Source organism: Oncorhynchus kisutch, linkage group LG14 (assembly GCF_002021735.2).
Source record: "Oncorhynchus kisutch isolate 150728-3 linkage group LG14, Okis_V2, whole genome shotgun sequence".
Lineage (NCBI taxonomy): Eukaryota > Metazoa > Chordata > Actinopteri > Salmoniformes > Salmonidae > Oncorhynchus > Oncorhynchus kisutch.
In genome coordinates, this window is record NC_034187.2 from 69,674,032 (window position 1) to 69,696,531 (window position 22,500).

General features: G+C 43.7%; 1 protein-coding gene across 3 annotated transcripts in view; it reads left to right on the forward strand.

Moving 5' to 3' along the window:
• The window catches only part of LOC109904406 (CUB and sushi domain-containing protein 3), a 657,725-nt gene that overhangs the window by 540,450 nt on the left and 94,775 nt on the right, over window positions 1-22,500 (forward strand). For 2 of the 3 annotated variants that reach the window (XR_004202892.1, XM_031788836.1), the window contains 5 exons: window positions 3,250-3,395; window positions 8,582-8,662; window positions 10,700-10,813; window positions 17,713-17,901; window positions 19,248-19,406. Coding sequence is in view for 2 of the 3 variants with exons in the window: in XM_031788836.1 (XP_031644696.1) it covers window positions 3,250-3,395; window positions 8,582-8,662; window positions 10,700-10,813; window positions 17,713-17,901; window positions 19,248-19,406 (689 nt within the window). In the remaining variant the exon portion in view is untranslated. The remainder of the gene's footprint in view (window positions 1-3,249; window positions 3,396-8,581; window positions 8,663-10,699; window positions 10,814-17,712; window positions 17,902-19,247; window positions 19,407-22,500) is intronic. The other variant, XM_031788837.1, reaches the window with a different exon arrangement.

Genomic DNA, 22,500 nt, shown 5'->3' on the forward strand with positions numbered 1-22,500 from the left:
TTTGTAATTACAGCTATACAGTTTGTAATTACAGCTATACAGTTTGTAATTACAGCTGTACAGTTTGTAATTACAGCAATACAGCTTGTAATTACAGCTATACAGTTTGTAATTACAGCTGTACAGTTTGTAATTACAGCTGTACAGTTTGTAATTACCGCTGTACAGTTTGTAATTACAGCTGTACAGTTTGTAATTACAGCTATACAGTTTGTAGTTACAGTATACAGTTTGTAATTAGAGCTATACCGTTTGTAGTTACAGCTATACAGTTTGTAGTTACAGCTATACAGTTTGTAGTTACAGCTATACAGTTTGTAGTTACAGCTATACAGTTTGTAGTTACAGCTATACAGTTTGTAATTACAGCTATACAGTTTGTAGCTACAGCTATACAGTTTGTAATTACAGCTATACCGTTTGTAGTTACAGCTATACAGTTTGTAGTTACAGCTATACCGTTTGTAGTTACAGCTATACAGTTTGTAATTACAGCTATACAGTTGGTAATTACAGCTATACAGTTTGTAGCTACAGCTATACCGTTTGTAGCTACAGCTATACCGTTTGTAATTACAGCTATACAGTTTGTAATTACAGCTATACAGTTTGTAATTACAGCTACACAGTTTGTAATTGCAGCTATACAGTTTGTAATTACAGCTACACAGTTTGTAATTACAGCTATACAGTTTGTAGTTACAGCTAAACAGTTTCTAATTACAGCTATACAGTTTGTAGCTACAGTATACAGTTTGTAATTGCAGCTATACAGTTTGTAGTTACAGCTATACAGTTTGTAGTTACAGCTATACAGTTTGTAGTTACAGCTATACCGTTGTAGTTACAGCTATACCGTTTGTAGTTACAGCTATACAGTTTGTAGTTACAGCTATACAGTTTGTAGTTACAGCTATACCGTTTGTAGTTACAGCTATACAGTTTGTAGTTACAGCTATACAGTTTGTAGTTACAGCTATACAGTTTGTAGTTACAGCTATACAGTTTGTAGTTACAGCTATACAGTTTGTAGTTACAGCTATACCGTTTGTAGTTACAGCTAAACAGTTTCTAATTACAGCTATACAGTTTGTAGCTACAGTATACAGTTTGTAATTACAGCTATACAGTTTGTAGCTACAGCTATACAGTTTGTAATTACAGCTATACAGTTTGTAGTTACAGCTATACAGTTTGTAATTACAGCTATACAGTTTGTAGTTACAGCTATACAGTTTGTAGTTACAGCTATACCGTTTGTAGTTACAGCTATACAGTTTGTAATTACAGCTATACAGTTGGTAATTACAGCTATACAGTTTGTAGCTACAGCTATACCGTTTGTAGCTACAGCTATACCGTTTGTAATTACAGCTATACAGTTTGTAATTACAGCTATACAGTTTGTAATTACAGCTACACAGTTTGTAATTGCAGCTATACAGTTTGTAATTACAGCTACACAGTTTGTAATTACAGCTATACAGTTTGTAGTTACAGCTAAACAGTTTCTAATTACAGCTATACAGTTTGTAGCTACAGTATACAGTTTGTAATTGCAGCTATACAGTTTGTAGTTACAGCTATACAGTTTGTAGTTACAGCTATACCGTTTGTAGTTACAGCTATACAGTTTGTAGTTACAGCTATACAGTTTGTAGTTACAGCTATACAGTTTGTAGTTACAGCTATACCGTTTGTAGTTACAGCTAAACAGTTTCTAATTACAGCTATACAGTTTGTAGCTACAGTATACAGTTTGTAATTACAGCTATACAGTTTGTAGCTACAGCTATACAGTTTGTAATTACAGCTATACAGTTTGTAGTTACAGCTATACAGTTTGTAATTACAGCTATACAGTTTGTAGTTACAGCTATACAGTTTGTAGTTACAGCTATACAGTTTGTAGTTACAGCTATACAGTTTGTAGTTACAGCTATACAGTTTGTAGTTACAGCTATACAGTTTGTAGTTACAGCTATACCGTTTGTAATTACAGCTATACAGTTTGTAGTTACAGCTATACAGTTTGTAGTTACAGCTATACCGTTTGTAATTACAGCTGTACAGTTTGTAGTTACAGCTATACAGTTTGTAGTTACAGCTATACCGTTTGTAGTTACAGCTATACAGTTTGTAGTTACAGCTATACCGTTTGTAGTTACAGCTAAACAGTTTCTAATTACAGCTATACAGTTTGTAGCTACAGTATACAGTTTGTAATTACAGCTATACAGTTTGTAGCTACAGCTATACAGTTTGTAATTACAGCTATACAGTTTGTAGTTACAGCTATACAGTTTGTAATTACAGCTATACAGTTTGTAGTTACAGCTATACAGTTTGTAGTTACAGCTATACCGTTTGTAGTTACAGCTATACAGTTTGTAGTTACAGCTATACCGTTTGTAATTACAGCTGTACAGTTTGTAATTACAGCAATACAGCTTGTAGTTACAGCTATACCGTTTGTAATTACAGCTGTACAGTTTGTAATTACAGCAATACAGCTTGTAGTTACAGCTATACAGTTTGTAGTTACAGCAATACAGTTTGTAATTACAGCTACACAGTTTGTAATTACAGCAATACAGCTTGTAGTTACAGCTATACAGTTTGTAATTACAGCTATACAGTTTGTAATTACAGCTATACAGTTTGTAGTTACAGGTATACAGTTTGTAATTACAGCTATACAGTTGGTAATTACAGCTATACAGTTTGTAGCTACAGCTATACCGTTTGTAGCTACAGCTACACAGTTTGTAATTACAGCTACATAGTTTGTAATTGCAGCTATACAGTTTGTAATTACAGCTATACAGTTTGTAGTTACAGCTACACCGTTTGTAATTACAGCTACATAGTTTGTAATTGCAGCTATACAGTTTGTAATTGCAGCTATACAGTTTGTAATTACAGCTACACAGTTTGTAATTACAGCTATACAGTTTGTCGCTACAGCTGTACCTGTTGAACGTTGATGCCGGATGCCTGATGTCAATGATTGAATGGGCTGCACTCTACATTGACGTGGGAAAATGTGCAGAGATTTCCAATGTGCTCCTTTCAAAGCTATGTTTGTGTTGGTCAATTTGTTGTCAATTTGTTGTTTTCATTTTCTATTGACATTGTCACTTGCCCAAGGAGAGGGATTTGATCAGTGTGTGTGTGTTTGCCTCTCTGTCTGTGTGTGTGTGTGTGTGTGTGTATGTGTGTGTGTGTGTCTCTTTGTCTCTGTCACAGGGATGGTCCGGACCAGAGCTCCCCCCAAATCGGTCAGTTCAGTGGGAACACAGCGCTGGAGTCGGTCTACAGCACCTCCAACCAGATCCTCATTAAGTTCCACAGCGACTTCAGCGGCAGCGGATTCTTCGTGCTCAGTTACCATGGTGAGCACTTCATCTGAGAGATGGACATGGGAGAGAAACATAAAGGACAATACAGAGACAAAGATGGAGATCGAATGGAAGGAAGAGAGTGAGGGAGTGAGAGGTAGAGAAAGATCAATGGCCTGAAAGGCAGCAGAGTGAAGCTCCTAGTCCTCCTCTTCCTCATCTTCCTCATCCTCCTATTCCTCCTCCTCCCCTTCCTCTTCCGCTACCTTCTCATCCTCCACCTCCTCTTCCTCCTCTTCCTCTTCTTCCGCTTCCTCCTCCTTATCCTCCTCCTCCTCCTCATGTACCCTGACTGCCTTGGGCCTGTGACACGCATGGCAGCCAGTACTCATTATTGGCTCAGCTCATTTTCATAGTCAATTAAATCCTGACTTATTGCACTTCGATGCCTCTCTCCCATCTGACAGTGATAAATCAGTGAAGGTTTGTGGCTCTATACACATCGATTATTGACTACAGGCTGCACTCTGAGCAATCAGTACTCGACCAAATCTAGTTTTCCTAAACAGCCATCCAGTCACATACTGTATTGTATACACACTGCTGAGCCAAACCAAGCCAATAATAGTAATAATAATAATAATAAGCTGAGCTGAGCTGTACTGGGCAAGCTTGGTTACACATCCATTATAGTTGCTGAAACAGGGCTGGGAAGGAGAATGTGAAAAGAAACTATCCAAGCCAGCACTGTATGTCTGATTGGCATTATAGTGTAAATCCCTTCTCTATAAGAATAAAAATACCTCAGCCAGCTCAGTCCGGTTCAGATCAGCCTTATAGTGTAAATCAGTCATTCCAGTTCTCTATAAAGCTGGTACTAGTTTACAGTAGCCTCTCTCTGTGGAATGACCGATTACACACAAGGCTGCTCTTACACTGATTGTTGACACGGTGCTACTGGAATAAACAGATTTATCAGCCCAATAGCAAAGCCCCTGTTGTTCTGCTACAGCCAGCATTTATGACTTAACTACAAGTGCTTATCGATCGTGGCCTGTATCAAACGTCTCTTCCTGTTAACCAGTCTGCCTCGATTGCGGACGGTGGGGTGGCTTAAAAGGTACTCCAATCACTTTACTATAACAGTTGAGGTGCTTAGCTGTCACATTAGTTTCAGCTCTGTCCAAATGGATTATGGGTAAACTGCAGTTTGATACAGTATGGATCAACAGTTGCTGTTGGTTGATTACAGTTATTAAACAATGTTTAATTTGTCGGTCAGATGTTCAAAGGTAACGGAGAACTATTTGATGAATACTAATATTATCATTATTATTCATCTGTACTTCGATCCCTATAGTCTAATAATTCAATCCCTAACCACATATCTGGTCTGTTGCTCCTCTCTGAACGTACTAGACTAGAGAGAATGCGCAGCAATGTTTCTCTATATTTACATGGATTTGGCATGGGAATTACTCTGCCTCTGTAATGAGTTTAGCTTTGATTTATTTTAAAAGAGCCACCGTGTTAGAGAGACAATTTTATTTCCCCTTAGTGAACATTCTGCTTTGATGTGAATGAACCAAGATTTATATAACGTTTAGTATTAGTAAAATATATTAATTTACTATATTAGAATGTCCTCAACTGTCCTCAACTGTCAAGTAATCAGATTATAGTCTATAGCCGGTTTATTCATGTAGTTTGCAGTCCAGACTTACAAAAAAAAAGTGTTTTCATTTCGGTCACATCAAAGATTGGCCGGGGGTAAATAGATGGAATATGATTATCTCTCTGAATAATCTTCAACAAGCAAAATGCAAAACTGTCACTTTTTCCAATTCTGTTAAGAGAGGGTTTCAGTTGAAAAATTGCATAGTTATTCAGGACATTATGCAGACATCATGATTTGATGACTCAATTCCCAGAGCCCACTAGTTTTGACTGGTGATTATCTTCATCGTTCACAGTAGCCACGTTTCCATCCAGTTTTTAGGCGAGTAAAGTCAAACTGTATAAAAAAAAATCAAATACAAATGTTCCTTCACTTATCCATAATCATCTCACCATGTAAACTAGCCTACCCGCACAGCCTATCCGCACTGTGTCTGCGAGCTCTTGGCTAGACCAAGGTAGGCACATTTGCTATTTAACGTAACGGTTTTTGTGACAAAACTATCGGTAGAGTTGAAAATACGATGGAAACACATTGAACTTTAGATTTTTATTCTGTACATGAAAACTTAGTGCACACAAAATTGTATTTTTCGCTTATGTCATCACATACTGATTTTTATCACAACAAGTCAATTTAGTGGAAACACCACTGATGGGAAAAGGTGCATATTTTCTTTATGCAGGTTCTAGAATATTTGCATGAAAATCTGTTGCCAATTGGATGGAAACCTAGTTAGTGTAGATAAATCCCACTGGGGAAAAACATAGAAGAAGCTAAGTAATGTTTTCCTCCTTTTTATTGAGCTCTTTTGTGAGAACTACACTCTTAGAAAAAAGGTGCTATCTAGAACCTTAAAGGGTTTTTCAATTGTCCCATAGGAGAACCCTTTGTAGAACCCTTTTTGGTTGCAGGTAGAACCATTTCTACAGAGAGATCTACATGGAACCCAAAAGGGTTATCCTATGGGAACAGCCAAATAACCTTTTTGTAACCCTTTTTTCTAAGAGTGCATCAGTCTCTCATGGGGACATAGAAAGTAGCTGTCAGTGTCATTGACTCTTCATAGCTTCGCTTCAATTGCCAATACACACAAACACATGCACACATATTCTCCAACTTCACAGTCACACACACACACACACACACACACACACACACACACACACACACACACACACACACACACACACACACACACACACACACACACACACACGCGCACACGCACGCACGCACGCGCACACACACACACACACACACACCTCTCTCACCACCTAACGCCCACCCACACACACATACACATGCTCCCCCCTCACCCCTCTACCCCTCTACCCCCCTCCCCTGTTCCCTCTGTGCTCTCTCTCCTTCCTCTCCCTGCAGAGCCTCCAAAGGAATCTTATTAATCAGCTAGCACATTGAACAGGAGCCACATGGTAAGTGGCTCTCGCTACTTAATTCGTTTTATTCTAGCGACCAGCATCGTCTGGAGCCAAAGCTCCTGTTAGAGAAAGCTAGCTTCCTCCCTCCTCTCCTCTGTCTACTCTGTTAGCTGGGGTGTATTCATTAGTGCACACAGCAGCAAACCATATCAAGAGTTTCTTATTGGACAAATAAAGGTAGGTCCCTCCCCGTTTCGTTCCGTTGGCTTCTGTTTGTTTCCCAGTGAATACATCCCTGTTCATGCCTGGGAGTACTGTGTATCAGACCTGGGTTCAAATACTATTTGAAATCTTTCACATATTTTGAGTTTTTGCTTTAGCCTGCCTAAGAACCAGGTGGGTGGGGTTTGCGTTTTTGAGACGTCGGTGCCTGGTTATGCCAGGGATGGGGATTGGTACAAATAGACCACTGTGTTATTCCTGATAATTAATGCACCAATTAAGACGGTGAAACGGTTCCCACAATTAACAAATGTTGATGGTGCTTCAGCCTGTCTATATATACTGGAAGAGAGAGGGAGAGAGTCAGACAGTGATTCCTATACAGTGATTCCCTAGATATGGTAGTGTGCTACTTTTGACCAGAGCCCTATGGGGACTAGGGTGCTATTTGAAGCGCAGACCAGTTGAGTAATGCTCTAACTAGCTCCAGTACTTTATAGTATTAGCATACCTATTGTATTTTTAGCAGAATGCAACACTTTCAATGTATTTGGTGCATGATAGATTGCCTTCAAATATTACTCAATAGTTGAATGAATGATCAATGACTGTTTTTGATTTTCCCTCCTAGTTTTTGTTGCCATGACACTGCCAGGTAGCTGAGTAATGGGTGTAGTCTGGCTATGCAGTCCTGAAAGATGTTGGCTGTAAGATTCAGTGGTAATATGGTAATATTTCCCCTTGCCTTGGTAATATTTCCCGTTACCTTATATTATTCCTGTCATTAGCAGTGATTCCTCAGAGTGTGTGTGTGCGTGTGTGTGTGTGTGTCTGTGTGTGTGTCTATGTGTGTGTGTGTCTATGTGTGTGTGTGTCTGTGTGTGTGTGTGTGTCTATGTGTGTGTGTGTGTGTGTCTATGTGTGTGTGTGTGTGTGTTTGAGAGTGTCTATGTGTGTCTGTGTCTGTATGTCTCTCCGTCCGTGCATTTGCGTGTGCTTGTGTGTGTACAGTGTAATATCTCTCCCTGGGCACAGCTCCGACCTGGATCACCTTATTTCATCCTGTCATTAGCACCAGCTAGCAGCGTTCGCTTTCCTCAGATCGTTAGCAGTGCGTCGGTCCCAGCACAGCCCAGTTTGACCCCTCTATTGATTCCCAAAAGGTACACTGGGCTTATCTGATGCCCTTAAAAACACCGTCGTGATCACTTTGCTGCTGAATTAATTGTTATGCAGCCAGGTGGAGGAGGTGTGGAATCTGATATTTTTTTTCCATTTAACCTTTCAAATGTTCGTTTTTCCTCCTCCCCAATGCTGATGCTCTTTTGTCCAGACATGGGAAATCAATGGAGATCTGTGATTTTGCAAGTAGGTCGGCGGTAGTGGTGGCACAGGTGGGGTGATTGGCTTTGCATTACTGTTGAGTTTAGCAGAAACTCACGTTCAAACCATCAACAGGAATAACCAAGAGATCAAAATATTCTTAATTTAATTCCATGTTCTATAGAATACAAAACAGTGCCAGTGCAGTAAGTGCTTAACAAAAAAGAGCATTACTACTTTTGCATTTCTGTTGAAATGTTCTTTACACTTTTTTCATCTCTTCTTTCTTCCTCCTTCCTCATTCTTCCATCTTCATTCTTCCTCTCTCTTCTTCCTTCCTCCTCCTTCTGCCTTCTTCTTCTTCCTCCTTCTTCCGTCTTTCTTCTTCCTTCTTCTCCCTTCTTTTTCCTCCTTCCTTATTCTTCTTCCTTCTTCTCCTTCTTCCGTCTTCTTCTCCCTTATTACCCCTTCTTATTCTTCTTCCTCCCTTCTTCTACCTCCCTCTTCCTGCTTCTTCTTCCTTTCTCTTCATCCTTCTTCTTCTTCCTCTTTCTTCTTCCTTCTTCCTCCTCCTTCTTCCTTCTTCCTCCTCCTTCTTCCTTCTTCCTGCTTCTTCCTCCTCCTTCCTATTCTAGCGTACCAACTGAGGATCTGCCAGGCGCCCCCTGAGGCCGCTAACGCTGATATACTCATGGAGGACGGGGAGCTTGAAATAGGTAAGGCGTCCACCTTTAGTTCAATCCCAGAATATTCTCAATTTTTCTAATGGATCGTTTGGGAGAGATTGGGCCTCCTCACTACTCTTCACACATAGGACGAGGAGGTTTTTCTAACCACCTGACCTAATCAGGAAAAACTCTGGTGTTGTTGGTTATAACTATGACCTGTAGTTTTTCCTGGTCAGATCACATGGTCAAGAATACTCCTGGGCATGTATTCATAAAGTGTATCAGGGTGCTCGGGTTCGATTCAATCTGTAATGCTGAAGCGTGTGATCAACATTTTTATTTAAAGATTTAGCTGACGTATGCAGCGTTTAACGTAGATGCAGTCTCCGCTAACGCAGAAACATTGCCTTTATATTTCAATCACGTTGTTACTTTGAACTTCAGCGATGCAGATTGAATGGAGCCCCTAATCGAGGATCAGTTGAGCTTTTTTAGCTCATAATGAATGAAGATTATATGGACAGGGATCAGCCACTCCTATTTCTGAGATGCTTTGTGAGTATAGGTCCTGGCCTTACTTCAGCCGCTGAAACTAGGAAACTGAAACCCTTTACACCAGTACCATGTCCCTGTGTTTCACAACATCCCCCATGTCAGTCTCACCTCTGCTACAGTAAACGCGCTGATGTACAATGTTCGCAGAGAGTATCGATCATGGCTTAGAGAAGAGAGGGCTGGCCTCCTCCTGTATGTGTGACCCCCACTAATACCATGGATGGACTCACACACGCACACACACACACACACTCAGACTCACAGACACCTTGCTAGGACACACACATGCATGCACGCATGCGCACACACACACCCTGCTAGACACACAGGGTTATTTCTGCTTTGCCGTGGTATTAATGGTGAGTTAGCAACTAGATCTGTGATTGGTGGGTATGAAAGTGGGCGATCACAGTGGCTGAGATGGATTCACCTTGCCCGGTAACAAGGCCCAAAGACTGTGCGTATGTGTGTTTGTGTCTGTGCGAGTGATTGTGTGTACTGTAGCAGCCCTGTACAGAATACTAAAACCACTATCATCCATCATCATCTGTGACATGGCCCTCTGCTGCTTTTTAAAGATATCAGATGGCTTCTAAAAGACTAGCATGTTACAGTAGATGATGGTGATGAAGATGATGAAGAGCATAACTTTTGATTTTCAACACCATTTATTCTTGGTTGCACTAACACTAGTACTACTGCAATACTCATACTTCAGGGACCATGGTTTATTTTGCATTATATATTGGGTGGTTCGCCCCCTGAATGCTGATTGTCTGAAAGCCGTATACCACAGGTATGACAAAATATAACTTTTTACTGTTATAATTACGTGTGTAACTAGTTTATAATAGTAATGAGACACCTCGGGAATTTGTGGTATATATACAACACAGCTGTTGGCTGTATCCAGGCACTCCGCATTGCGTCGTGTTAAGAACAGCCCTTAGCTGTGGTATATTGGCCATATACCACACCCCCTCGTGCCTTATTGCTTAATTATAACGTCTTGAAGTGTCCTACCCAGGCTAGAACTCACTCATCAACAGTGTTCAACCTTGGATGTTTGGGAATGTCACCCCATCCGTCTCAGGCATCTGCTGTCCTTCTTAATTAAACAACTGCTTCATCTGAGTGCATCTACATTCTTCAAATAAAGGTTTACAAAACGGTTCTTTGGTTGTTCCCATAGGAGAACCCTTTTTGATTCCAGGTAGAACCCTTTTTCATTCCCGGTAGAACTCTTTTGTGTTCTATGGAACTCAAAAGAGTTCTACATGGAACCAAATGGGTTCTACCTGAAACCAAAAAGGGTTCTCCTATAGGTTATTTTTCTGAAGATTGTACAGTAGGCTACACGCTCTCTCTTTCGTTGTCTCTCTCTCTCTTTCAGACACATGCTAACTTGTCTTTTTCACTTTCTGCTCCATTCAACCCTTCTCTCTCTCTCTCTCTCTCTCTCTCTCCTCTCAACATCCCCTCTTTTTGGGATCTCTCCTCTTCCTCCTCCTCCTTAACTGCTCCTCACAGGCGACATCCTCCGGTACCGCTGCCATCCTGGCTTCACCCTGGTGGGGAGTGAGATCCTGACATGCAGGCTGGGGGAGAGACTTCAGATGGACGGGCTTCCTCCCACATGTCAAGGTGTGTGTGCGTTCCTTCGTTCGCATAAGTGTGCACAAGTGTGAGCCTGCGAGTGTGTGTTTGTGCGTGTGTGTGTGCACTCTTGCGTGTGTGTGTGTGGCAGCTGTAATTATAAAGGGTTTAGTCATTTGATGTTGTGCTGCTGTGATGCGTTTTGCCCAGCTCTGTCACAGCCCCTCGTGTTTTCTGTCTTCTCTTCCAGTTCTGTTTCTGTGTCGTCCCTTTCGCTGTGTTTAGTGGCCTAAACAGCTGTTGTCATTAATCTTTTATGGTGCCATATTTCTCTCCTCGATCCCATTGGTGGGACTCACTTTGTCAGGATTTGTCCTGATAATCTACCTGAAAAATATGTTAAACCTGGAAACTCGATGCATCATGGCATCATTCACAGATTGTGCCCCAAATGGCACTCTATTGCCTACATAGTACATTACTTTAGACTAGGGCTCTTGTCAAAAATAGTGCACTATGTAGGGAATAGGGTACCATTTGGAAGGCAGACACAGTATTTTGTAAACGGAACTGGAACTCGATCAAAACCAACTCCCAGGCGTGTGTTAAAAATAGAATGAAGTAGAGCTGAAAGTTTTCACATAGCTTTGAAGTTAATTTACAGTACCAGTCAAAAGTCTGGACACACCTACTCATGCAAGAGTTTTTCTTTATTAGTACTATTTTCTACATTGTAGAATAATAGGAAAGACATCAAAACTGTGAAATAACACATGGAATCATGTAGTAACCAAAAAAGTGTTAAACAAATCAAAATATATTTTAGATTTTAGATTATTCAAAGTAGCCACCCTTTGCCTTGATGACAGCGTTGCACACTCTTGGTATTCTCTTAACCAGCTTCACCTGGAATGCTTCTCCAACAATTCCCACATATGCTGAGCACTTGTTGGCTGCTTTTCATTCACTCTGCGGTCCAACTCATCCCAAACCATCTCAATTGGGTTGAGTTCGGGTGATTGTGGAGGCCAGGTCATCTGATGCAGCACTTCATCACTCTCCTTCTTGGTCAAATAGCCCTTACACAGCCTGGAGGTGTGTTGGGTCATTGTCCTGTTGAAAAACAAATGATAGTCCCACTAAGCGAAAACCAGATGGGATGGCGTATCGCTGCAGAATGCTGTTGTAGCCAAGCTACATGCTACCAGTGTGCCTTGAATTCTAAATAAATCACTGACAGTGTCACCAGCAAAGCAAAGCAACCCACACCATCACACCTCCTCCTCCATGCTTCACGGTGGGAACCACACATGCGGAGATCATCCGTTCACCTACTCTACATCTCACAAAGACACGGCGGTTGGAACCAAAATCTAAAATTTTGACTCATCAAACCAAAGGACTGATTTCTACCAGGGGGGCAGGTATCCTAGTGGTTAGAGTGATGGCCAGTAACCAGAAGGTTGCTGGATCAAATCCTGAGCTGACAAGGTAAAAATCTGTCGTTCTGCCCCTGAACAAGGCAGTTAAGCCACTGTTCCCCGTAGGCCATCATTGTAAATAAGAATTGCATCTTAACTGACTTGCCTAGTTAAATAAAGGTTCAATAAAAATAATTTCCATTGCTCGTGTTTCTTGACCCAAAGAAGTATTTTCTTCTTGTTGGTGTCCTTTAGTAGTGGTTTCTTTGCAGCAATTCAGGCCTTATTCACACAGTCTCCTCTGAACAGTTGAACATGTTGACATGTATCTTTCACTTGAACTCTGTGAAGCATTTATTTGGGTTGCAATCTGAGGTGCAGTTAACTCTAATGAATGTATCCTCTGCAGCAGAGGTAACTCTGGGTCTTTCTTTCCTGTGGCAGTCCTCGTGAAAGCCAGTTTCATCATAGCGCTTAATGGTTTTTGAAGAAACTTTCAAAGTTCTTGAAATATTCCACATTGATTGACCTTCATGTCTTAAAGTAACGATGGACTGTCGTTTCTCTTTGCTTATTTGAGCTGTTCTTGCCATAATATGGACTTGGTATTTTACCAAATAGGGCAATTTTCTGCATACCACCCCTACCTTGTCACAACACAACTGATTGGCTCAAAAGCATTAAGAAGGAAATAAAAAAAATGTAAATGGACTTTTAACAAGGCACCTGTTAGTTGAAATGCATTCCAGGTGACTACCTCATGAACCTGGTTGAGAGAATGTGTGCAAAGCTGTCATCAAGGCAAAGGCTGGTGTCACGTTTGTCATAACGAGGAGACCAAGGCGGCAGCATGATTTGAATGCATGACAAAATAACAAACGACCGTGAAGCTAATACAACAAATGGTGACATGCAACTACACATAGACAATAATGGAAAATGGCAACCTAAATAGGATCCCCCCCCTCCCAAAAGGTGCGGACTCCCGACCACAAACCTGAACTTCTGGGGGAGGGTCCGGGTGGGTATCTACCCTCAGTGGCAGCTCTGGTTCTGGACGCCGCCACCCTTCCTCTCTTGTAGCACTGACCCATGGATCCTCGCCGTAGGCCCCGGGCTGGGGACCCTCGCTGCGTGGACCATCGCCGGATGTTCTGGACTGGGGACCGTCGCATGGAGACCCCGGACTGGGGACCGTCGCTGGGGACCGTCGCTGGAGACCCCGGGCTGGGGACCGTCGCTGGGGACCGTCGCTGGAGACCCCGGGCTGGGGACCGTCCCTGGAGACCCCGGGCTGGGGACCATCGCCTGAGACCCCAGGCTGGGGACCGTCGCTGGAGACCCCGGACTGGGGACCGTCGTTGGAGGTTCCGGACTGTGGCCCGTCGCCGGACGATCTGGACTGGGTACTGTCGCCGGACGCCCTGGGCTGGGTACTGTTGCCAGACGCTCCGGACTGGGTACTGTCGCCGGACACTCCGAACTGGCTACTGTCGCCGGACGCTCCGAACTGGGTACTGTCGCCGGACGCTCCGGACTGGGTACTGTCGCCGGACGCTCCGGACTGGGTACTGTCGCCGGACGCTCCGGACTGGGTACTGTCGCCGGACGCTCTGAACTGGGTACTATCGGCGGACACTCTGGACTGCCGAGGCGCACTGTAGGTGCCGGCATTGGTGGTACAGGGCGTATTGGACTGCCGATGTGCACTGTAGGCCTGGTGCGTGGTGCCGGCACTGGTGGTACCGGGCTGGTGACATGCACTTCAGGGCGAGTGCGGGGAGGAGGAACAGGACATACTCGACCCTGGAGGAGCACTGGAGGCCTGGTGCGTGGTGCCGGCACTGGTGGTACCGGGCTGGTGACATGCACTTCAGGGCGAGTGCGGGGAGGAGGAACAGGACATACTCGACCCTGGAGGAGCACTGGAGGCCTGGTGCGTGGTGCCGGCATTGGTGGTACCGGGCTGGTGACACGCACCTCAGGGCGAGTGCGAGGAGCAGGAACAGGGCGTACTGGACTGCCGAGGCGCACTGTAGGCCTGGTGCGTGGTGCCGGCATTGGTGGTACCGGGCTCGTGACACGATACCTCAGGGTGTGTGCGGGGAGGAGGAACAGGGTGTACTGGACCCTGGAGGCGCACTGGAGGCCTGGTGTGTGGTGCCAGAACTGGTGGTACCGGGCTGGTGACACGCACCTCGGGCGAGTGCAGGGAGAAGGAACAGGACTTATTGGACTCTGGAGGCACACTGGTGGCCTGGTGCGTGGTGCCAGAACTGGTGGTACCGGGCTGGTGACACGCACCTCAGGGCGAGTGCGGGAAGGAGGAACATGACGTCCTGGACTCTGGAGGCGCACTGGAGGCCTGGTGCGTGGTACCAGAACTGGTGGTACCGGGCCGAGGACACGCACCTCAGGGCGAGTGGGTGAAGGAGGAACATGAAGTACTGGACTCTGGAGGCGCACTGGAGGCCTGGTGCGTGGTGCCAGAACTGGTGGTACCGGGCCGAGGACACGCACCTCAGGGCGAGTGCGGGAAGGAGGAACATGACGTGCTGGACTCTGGAGGCGCACTGGAGGCCTGGTGCGTGGTGCCAGAACTGGTGGTACCGGGCCGAGGACACGCACCTCAGGGCGAGTGGGTGAAGGAGGAACATGAAGTACTGGACTCTGAAGGTGCACTTGAGGAAGAGTGCGAAGAGTAGGAACAGGACACACCGGGTTGTGAAAGTACACTGGAGACCTAGTGTGTATAGCCGGCATCAATTGTTCCGAAACTTTAACACATGTTTCAGGATGAGTACGAGGAACTGACGCAGGTGGCATTGGACAGCTAACACGCTCCTCAGGGCGAATGCCGTGCATACTACGCCAAACCTACAGCTCTCTCTCTTCACTCTCCTCCAATTTATTCAACAACTCCTCGAAGGTCTCATAATCTCCCCTCCGTTCACTCTCCTCCAATCTGTCCAATAACTCCTCGACAATCTCTGACTCACCCCTCAACTTCGCAGACTGCTCCATGTGCCCCCCGCAAAAACATTTTTGGGGGGTTTCTGTGGCCTACCTCCCCGACGTCGTTGCTGTCCTCTCTTGCTCCTAGGCGACTCCTCAGCCTGCGTCCAGGGTCCTGCTCCGTCCAAAATTTCCTCCCGGGTCCATTCCTCCTTAACACGCTGCTTGGTCCTTTTATAGTTTGGTTATTCTGTCACGTTCTTCATAACGAGAAGACCAAGGTGCAGCGTGATAAGAATACATTCTTCTTTTATTACATGAAGAACACTAAACAAACGAACAAAACAACAAAACAAACGTGAAGCTATATAGAACGAGTACTGACATGCAACTACACATAGACAATAACCCACAAAACCAAAATGGAAAATGGCAACCTAAATAGGATCCCCAATCAGAAACAACGATAAACAGATGCCTCTGATTGGGAACCAATTCAGGCCACCATAGACCTACATTACCTAACAAAAACCCTACACAGGACAAAACACACATACCCACCCTCGTCACACCCTGACCTGACCAAAATAATACATGAAAAACATAGATAACTAATGTCAGGGCGTGACAAGTGGCTACATTGAAGAATCTCAAATACAACATATATTTTAATTTGTTTAACACTTTTTTTGGTTACTACATGATTCCATATGTGTTATTTCATAGTTTTGATGTCTTCACTATTATTCTACAGTGTAGAAAAAGTAAAAACAAATAAAAAACCTTGAATGAGTAGCTGTGTTCACACTTTTGTCTGGTACTGTATATAAATACACTGCTCAAAAAAATAAAGGGAACACTTAAACAACACAATGTAACTCCAAATCAATCACTCTTCTGTGAAATCAAACTGTCCACTTAGGAAGCAACACTGATTAACAATAAATTGTACATGCTGTTGTGCAAATGGAATAGACAACAGGTGGAAATTATAGGCAATTAGCAAGACACCCCCAATAAAGGAGTAGTTCTGCAGGTGGTGACCACAGGCCACTTCTCAGTTCCTATGCTTCCTTGCTGATGTTGTGGTCACTTTTGAATGCTGGCGGTGCTTTCACTCTAGTGGTAGCATGAGACGGAGTCTACAACCCACACAAGTGGCTCAGGTAGTGCAGCTCATCCAGGATGGCACATCAATGCAAGCTGTGGCAAGAAGGTTTGCTGTGTCTGTCAGCGTAGTGTCCAGAGCATGGAGGCGCTACCAGGAGACAGGCCAGTACATCAGGAGACGTGGAGGAGGCCAACAACCCAGCAGCAGGACCGCTACCTCCGCCTTTGTGCAAGGAAGAGCAGGAGGAGCACTGCCAGAGCCCTGCAAAATGACCTCCAGCAGGCCACAAATGTGCATGAGTCTGCTCAAACGGTCAGAAACAGACTCCATGAGGGTGGTATGAGGGCCCAACGTCCACAGGTGGGGGTTGTGCTTACAGCCCAACACCGTGCAGGATGTTTGGCATTTGCCAGAGAACACCAAGATTGGCAAATTCGCCACTGGCGCCCTGTGTTCACTGGCGCTCTGTGCTCTCACACTGAGCACATGTGACAGACGTGACAGTCTGGAGACGCCGTGAAGAACGTTCTGCTGCCTGCAACATCCTCCAGCATGACCGGTTTGGCGGTGGGTCAGTCATGGTGTGGGGTGGCATTTCTTTGAGGGGCCGCACAGCCCTCCATGTGCTTGCCAGAGGTAGCCTGACTGCCATTAGGTACCGAGATGAGATCCTCAGACCCCTTGTGAGACCATATCCTGGTGCGGTTGGCCCTGGGTTCCTCCTAATGCAAGACAATGCTAGACCTCATGTGGCTGGAGTGTGTCAGCAGTTCCTGCTAGAGGAAGGCATTGATGCTATGGACTGGCCCACCAGACCTGAATCCAATTGAGCACATCTGGAAAATCATGTCTCGCTCCATCCACCACAGACTGTCCAGGAGTTGACGGATGCTTTAGTCCAGGTCTGGGAGGACATCCCTCAGGAGACCACTTCATCAGGAGCATGCCCAGGCATTGTAGGGAGGTCATACAGGCACGTGGAGGCCACACACACTACTGAGCCTCATTTTGACTTGTTTTAAGGACATTACATCAACGTTGGATCAGCCTGTAGTGTGGTTTTCCACTTTTATTTTGAGTGTGACTCCAAATCCAGACCTCCATGGGTTGATAAATTTGATTTCCATTAATAATTTTGTTGTCAGCACATTCAACTATGTAAAGAAAAATGTAGTTAATAAGAATATTTCATTCATTCAGTGTTATTTTAGTGTTCCCTTTATTTTTTTGAGCAGTGTATATTGTCTGTGTAATAAATATAAACATCCCATAAAGTAAAGGGTGGTTCTTTTCTCGGCACAATGCAACCACTCCTCTTATTGTTTTGCTTCTTGGCCGAATGTGTTTACTTAGTTTAGTGAGTACTGTCTCTTGGGTGACCACTGAATAAATGACATGTATCGAAAGATACAGAATCCACCTCTAACATACATTTTGTCTGCTGTTATGTGCCCACCCAGTGCAATGCCCGGCCCACGATGTAAGGTTTGACTCTACTGGAGTAATCCTGAGTCCAGGCTACCCTGAAAGCTACCCAAACCTGCAGATGTGTATCTGGACTATCAATGTAGAGAAGGGCTACAACATCACATTGTACTTCGAGTCCTTCCAGACCGAGAGGGAGTTCGACATCCTAGAAGTCTTTGATGGTAGCTACTGTAGCATTACACTAGCCTGGTCCCATAACTGTTTCTGCTGTCTTGCCAACTCATTACAGCACAAACAGATCTGGGAACAGGCTAGCATTGCACACTGTGATGTTTTTTGAACCTGTTCTGCTTTTGCTCAGTGTTGTGTTGTGTTCAAACTGTCTACTTGGGCTGCAGTGGCATTGTAAATGTAATCTTTAGTGAATTGCGTTTGGAGAATTTGGGAATGAAATGGCTGGAAGTGTTAGTATTAAATGCAAGTCCTACAGAACTTTGTATGACCTCCCTTTGAATGAATGCAACAACATGAATGTGAAGCAACCACAATACCACTAAACACATTTAGATTCATGCTGTAATGTCTAAAAGGCCTTTGTGATGAACAATGTTCAGCCCCTCTTCTCACAGCTAAAGATTAATGATGCTCAAATTTGAATAGTTCGCCTAATTTCAGTTTCTGTGACATAACAAGCAAGTATAGTGTAGAGAATCATTATACTATCTAAAGCGGTGTGAAATATATTTTTAATAACCAAACATATTATATTTTCAGCTGTTTGAAGCTGGTGTACAAAACCGAAAGTAAAAGAAGCCCAAACTAAACTTAACAATGGGAAGCATAGAAATAGCGTGCACCACTTCTTAGACTTGCTTTCAATGAGAATGACAGATTAATAACGCACATTTATGTGAATTTAGTCTGGTCGCCTAAAAACGTACATATTGCAGCTTTAATACAATGTTACTGAAGTTGTTATTCTTTCTTAGCCTTGTAAATGTATGATTTTCAACACAAATACACAAAAAACATCCTTATTGTTAGCATCCTCTCTCTCTCTCTCTCTCTTTCTCTCTTTCTCTCTCTCTCTTTCTCTCTTTCTCTCTCTCTCTCTCTCTCTCTCTCTCTCTCTCTCTCTCTCTCTTTCTCTCTCTCTCTTACTTATCTATCTCTCTCTCTCGCTCTCTCTCGCTCTCTCTCTCTCTTTTTCTGTCTCTCTCTCTCTCTCTCTCTCTTACTTCTCTCTCTCTCTCGCTCTCTCCCTCTCTTACTCTCTCTCTCTATCTCTTTCTCTATCTATCTATCTATCTCTCTCTCTCTCTCTCTCTCTTTCTCTCTCTCTCTCTCTTACTTATCTCTCTCTCTCGCTCTCACTCGCTCTCTCTATCTCTTTTTCTCTCTCTCTCTCTCTTACTTATCTCTCTCTCTCGCTCTCACTCGCTCTCTCTATCTCTTTTTCTCTCTCTCTCTCTCTCTCTCTCTCTCTCTCTCTCTCTCTCTCTCTCTCTCTCTCTCTTTCTCTCTCTATCTTACTTTTCTCTCTCTTCTCTCTTCTCTCTCTCTCTAGGTCCCAGTACTAACAGTCAGACTCTGGCCACCTTCAGCGGTGACGTCCCCGCGCCCTTCAATATCACTACCACCGGCCACCAACTCACACTGCGCTGGTCCTCCGACCACGGCACCAACAAGAAGGGCTTCCGTATCCGCTATGTTGGTGAGTATCAAAGTATGTATCCATTTAAATCACTCTTATTCACTTGCACGTTTGTCTTTTGAGAGTGAGGATTGCGGAGTGAGTTTGTGTGCGTGCTTGCTTGCATGTGAGAGTGGGAGAATTATTACAAAGTAGATAGTAGATACTAAAAACTTGCATGTGGAATATTGTGGTTGTACTCAATATTTGTCTGTCTTTCCTTGAGGTATTGAAGAATTAACAACTTACAGTATTGATGCATTTACATACACTGTCATGGAGGTTAGCCCATTGTTGAGGTTCAGAGCACAGTAAATAGATTTAGCTCTAAGCTATGCACTCATTCTCTGACTGGCTAAAACCATGGGCCTAGTGCTGCTTCCTCATGTCTTGGTACTACTACAGATGTCAGTGGAGATGTCAGTCAGGGCCTGGGGACCCTAAACAACCACAGAGCTGGGTCACACTTTGCTGAGCAGGCAGGCGGGCCAGGGACAGACAGGGCCTGAACAGGTCAAGTGTTGGTCAGAGCTGACAGCCAGTCTGTCCCTAATAGTCCTGAGTAAGACATAGCTTTGTCTCAGGCTACACAGCTTTTCCCAAATGTGACAACAGACGCAGCGCTAAGACCCCCAAGGCAAAAGACACCTATGGTCTCCCCAGACTGTGATGCCAACGGCGATAACACCATGTGAAAAGCTAAAGGAGTAGTAGTAAGACAGCACAAAGCAGTATTAGGACTAGACTGCAGCATTAGGAATAGACTGCAATATTAGGAATAGACTGCAGTAATGGGACTAGACTGCAGAATTAGGGCTAGCATGCAGTATTAGGACTAGACTGCAGATTTAGGACTAGTCTGCAGTATTATGACTAGTCTTCAGTATTAGGACTAGTCTGCAGTATTAGGACTAGTCTGCAGTATTAGGACAAGACTGCAGTATTAGGACTAGACTGCAGATTTAGGACTAGTCTGCAGTATTAGGACTAGTCTGCAGTATTAGGACTAGTCTGCAGTATTAGGACTAGACTGCAGATTTAGGACTACTCTGCAGTATTAGGACTAGTCTACAGTATTAGGACTAGACTGCAGATTTAGGACTAGTCTGCAGTATTAGGACTAGAGTGCAGATTTAGGACTACTCTGCAGTATTAGGACTAGTCTTCAGTATTAGGACTAGTCTGCAGTATTAGGACTAGTCTGCAGTATTAGGACTAGACTGCAGTATTAGGACTAGACTGCAGATTTAGGACTAGTCTGCAGTATTAGGACCAGACTGCAGTATTAGGACAAGACTGCAGTATTAGGGCCTGACTGCAGTATTAGGACTAGACTGTTGTATTAGTACTGGACTGCAGTATTAGGGCTTGACTGCAGTATAAGGGCTAGACTGCAGTATTAATTAAGACTATGCTGCGGTATTAGGGCTAGGCTGCAGTATTAGGACTAGACTGCAGTATTAGTACTAGACTGCTAGTCTGCAGTATAAGGACTAGACTGCAGTATTCGGACAAGACTGCAGTATTCGGACAAGACTGCAGTATTAGGACAAGACTGCAGTATTAGAAATATACTGCAGTATTAGGACAGGACTGCAGTATTCGGACAAGACTGCAGTATTCGGACAAGACTGCAGTATTCGGACAAGACTGCAGTATTAGGACTAGACTGCAGTATTAGAAATAGACTGCAGTATTAGGACAAGACTTCAGTATTAGGACAAGACTGCAGTATTAGGACTAGGCTGCAGTATTAGAAATAGACTGCATTATTAGGACAGGACTACAGTATTAGGACAAGACTGCAGTATTAGGACAAGACTGCAGTATTAGGACTAGACTGCAGTATTAGAAATAGACTGCAGTATTAGGACAAGACTGCAGTATTAGGACAATACTGCAGTATTAGGACAAGACTGCAGTATTACAAATAGACTGCAGTATTACAAATATACTGCAGTATTAGGACAGGACTGCAGTATTAGGACAGGACTGCAGTATTAGGACAAGACTGCAGTATTAGGACAAGACTGCAGTATTAGGACAAGACTGCAGTATTAGGACAAGACTGCAGTATTAGAACTACACTGCAGTATTAGGACAAGACTGCAGTATTTGGGCTAGTCTGCTAGACTGATTAGATTGCAGTATTAGGAATGTAGCTTGTGAGGAACAGCAAGACTAAGGCGAGGGAAGTCCAAATATTCCCAGAGTAAGGACTTGGCTGCAAGGCTGTACCAATAATTCTAATGGAGGTTTTTGTGATTGAGTAGCCATAGCAACATCCCTTTTCATCTCCACTTCCATTATCTAAGTATATTAATCTCTTCTGGAAGATACCTAGTCGCTGATTTTCTACAGAAACACAATCTCTATTTTTTTCAGAGAAACAGACAAAAAATCTCAATCGTTATTGATTTTTGGTGTTAGCGATGCATCAACAAATAGTTTGGCCTAACACTCTGTCTTTATTTTTGCTTTCACATTATAAGATGTTGTTCTTGAACTGCCTCGTCGTGTTTGTTCTGCTGTGTATAACCCAGTTACATTTCTGATACTTTTCCAAATAATAACTGACATTGTGCAAATGACTCCCTGCCTCAGAGATTGCTGGTATCTCATAACATGGAGTCATGCAGCTGAGGGAACTAGTAATTTGGCACTCAGTATGTGCGTCAGGAGATTTGCTGGGGGATAACTTCCTCGCTTGTTTAAGTATGCAAGATATTTGTAGTAAATCTGCTTTGAAGTGTTGTGACGCTCAAGCTAGAGTTTAGCATTTCTCTCTCGCTCTCCTCTCTCTCACTCTTCCTCTCCCTTTTCCTCTTCATCTTCCTGACAAAATCTGTCTTTCTATTCTGCATCCTCTCCATAACTCTCTGTCTCAGAGCCCAATTCTTTCTTTATCTCCCTCGCTCGCTCTCTGTCTTTTCCTCTCTCTCTCTTTTCCTTTCTCTTTCTCTTTCTCTCTCACACTATTGTCCTCTCTCTCTTTCTCTCTCTCTCTCTCTCTCTCTCTCTCTCTCTCTCTCTCTCTCTCTCTCTCTCTCTTTCTCTATATCTCCCTCTTTCTCTATATCTCCCTCCCTCTCTCTCTCTCTCTGTCTCTCTCTCTCTCCCTCTCTCT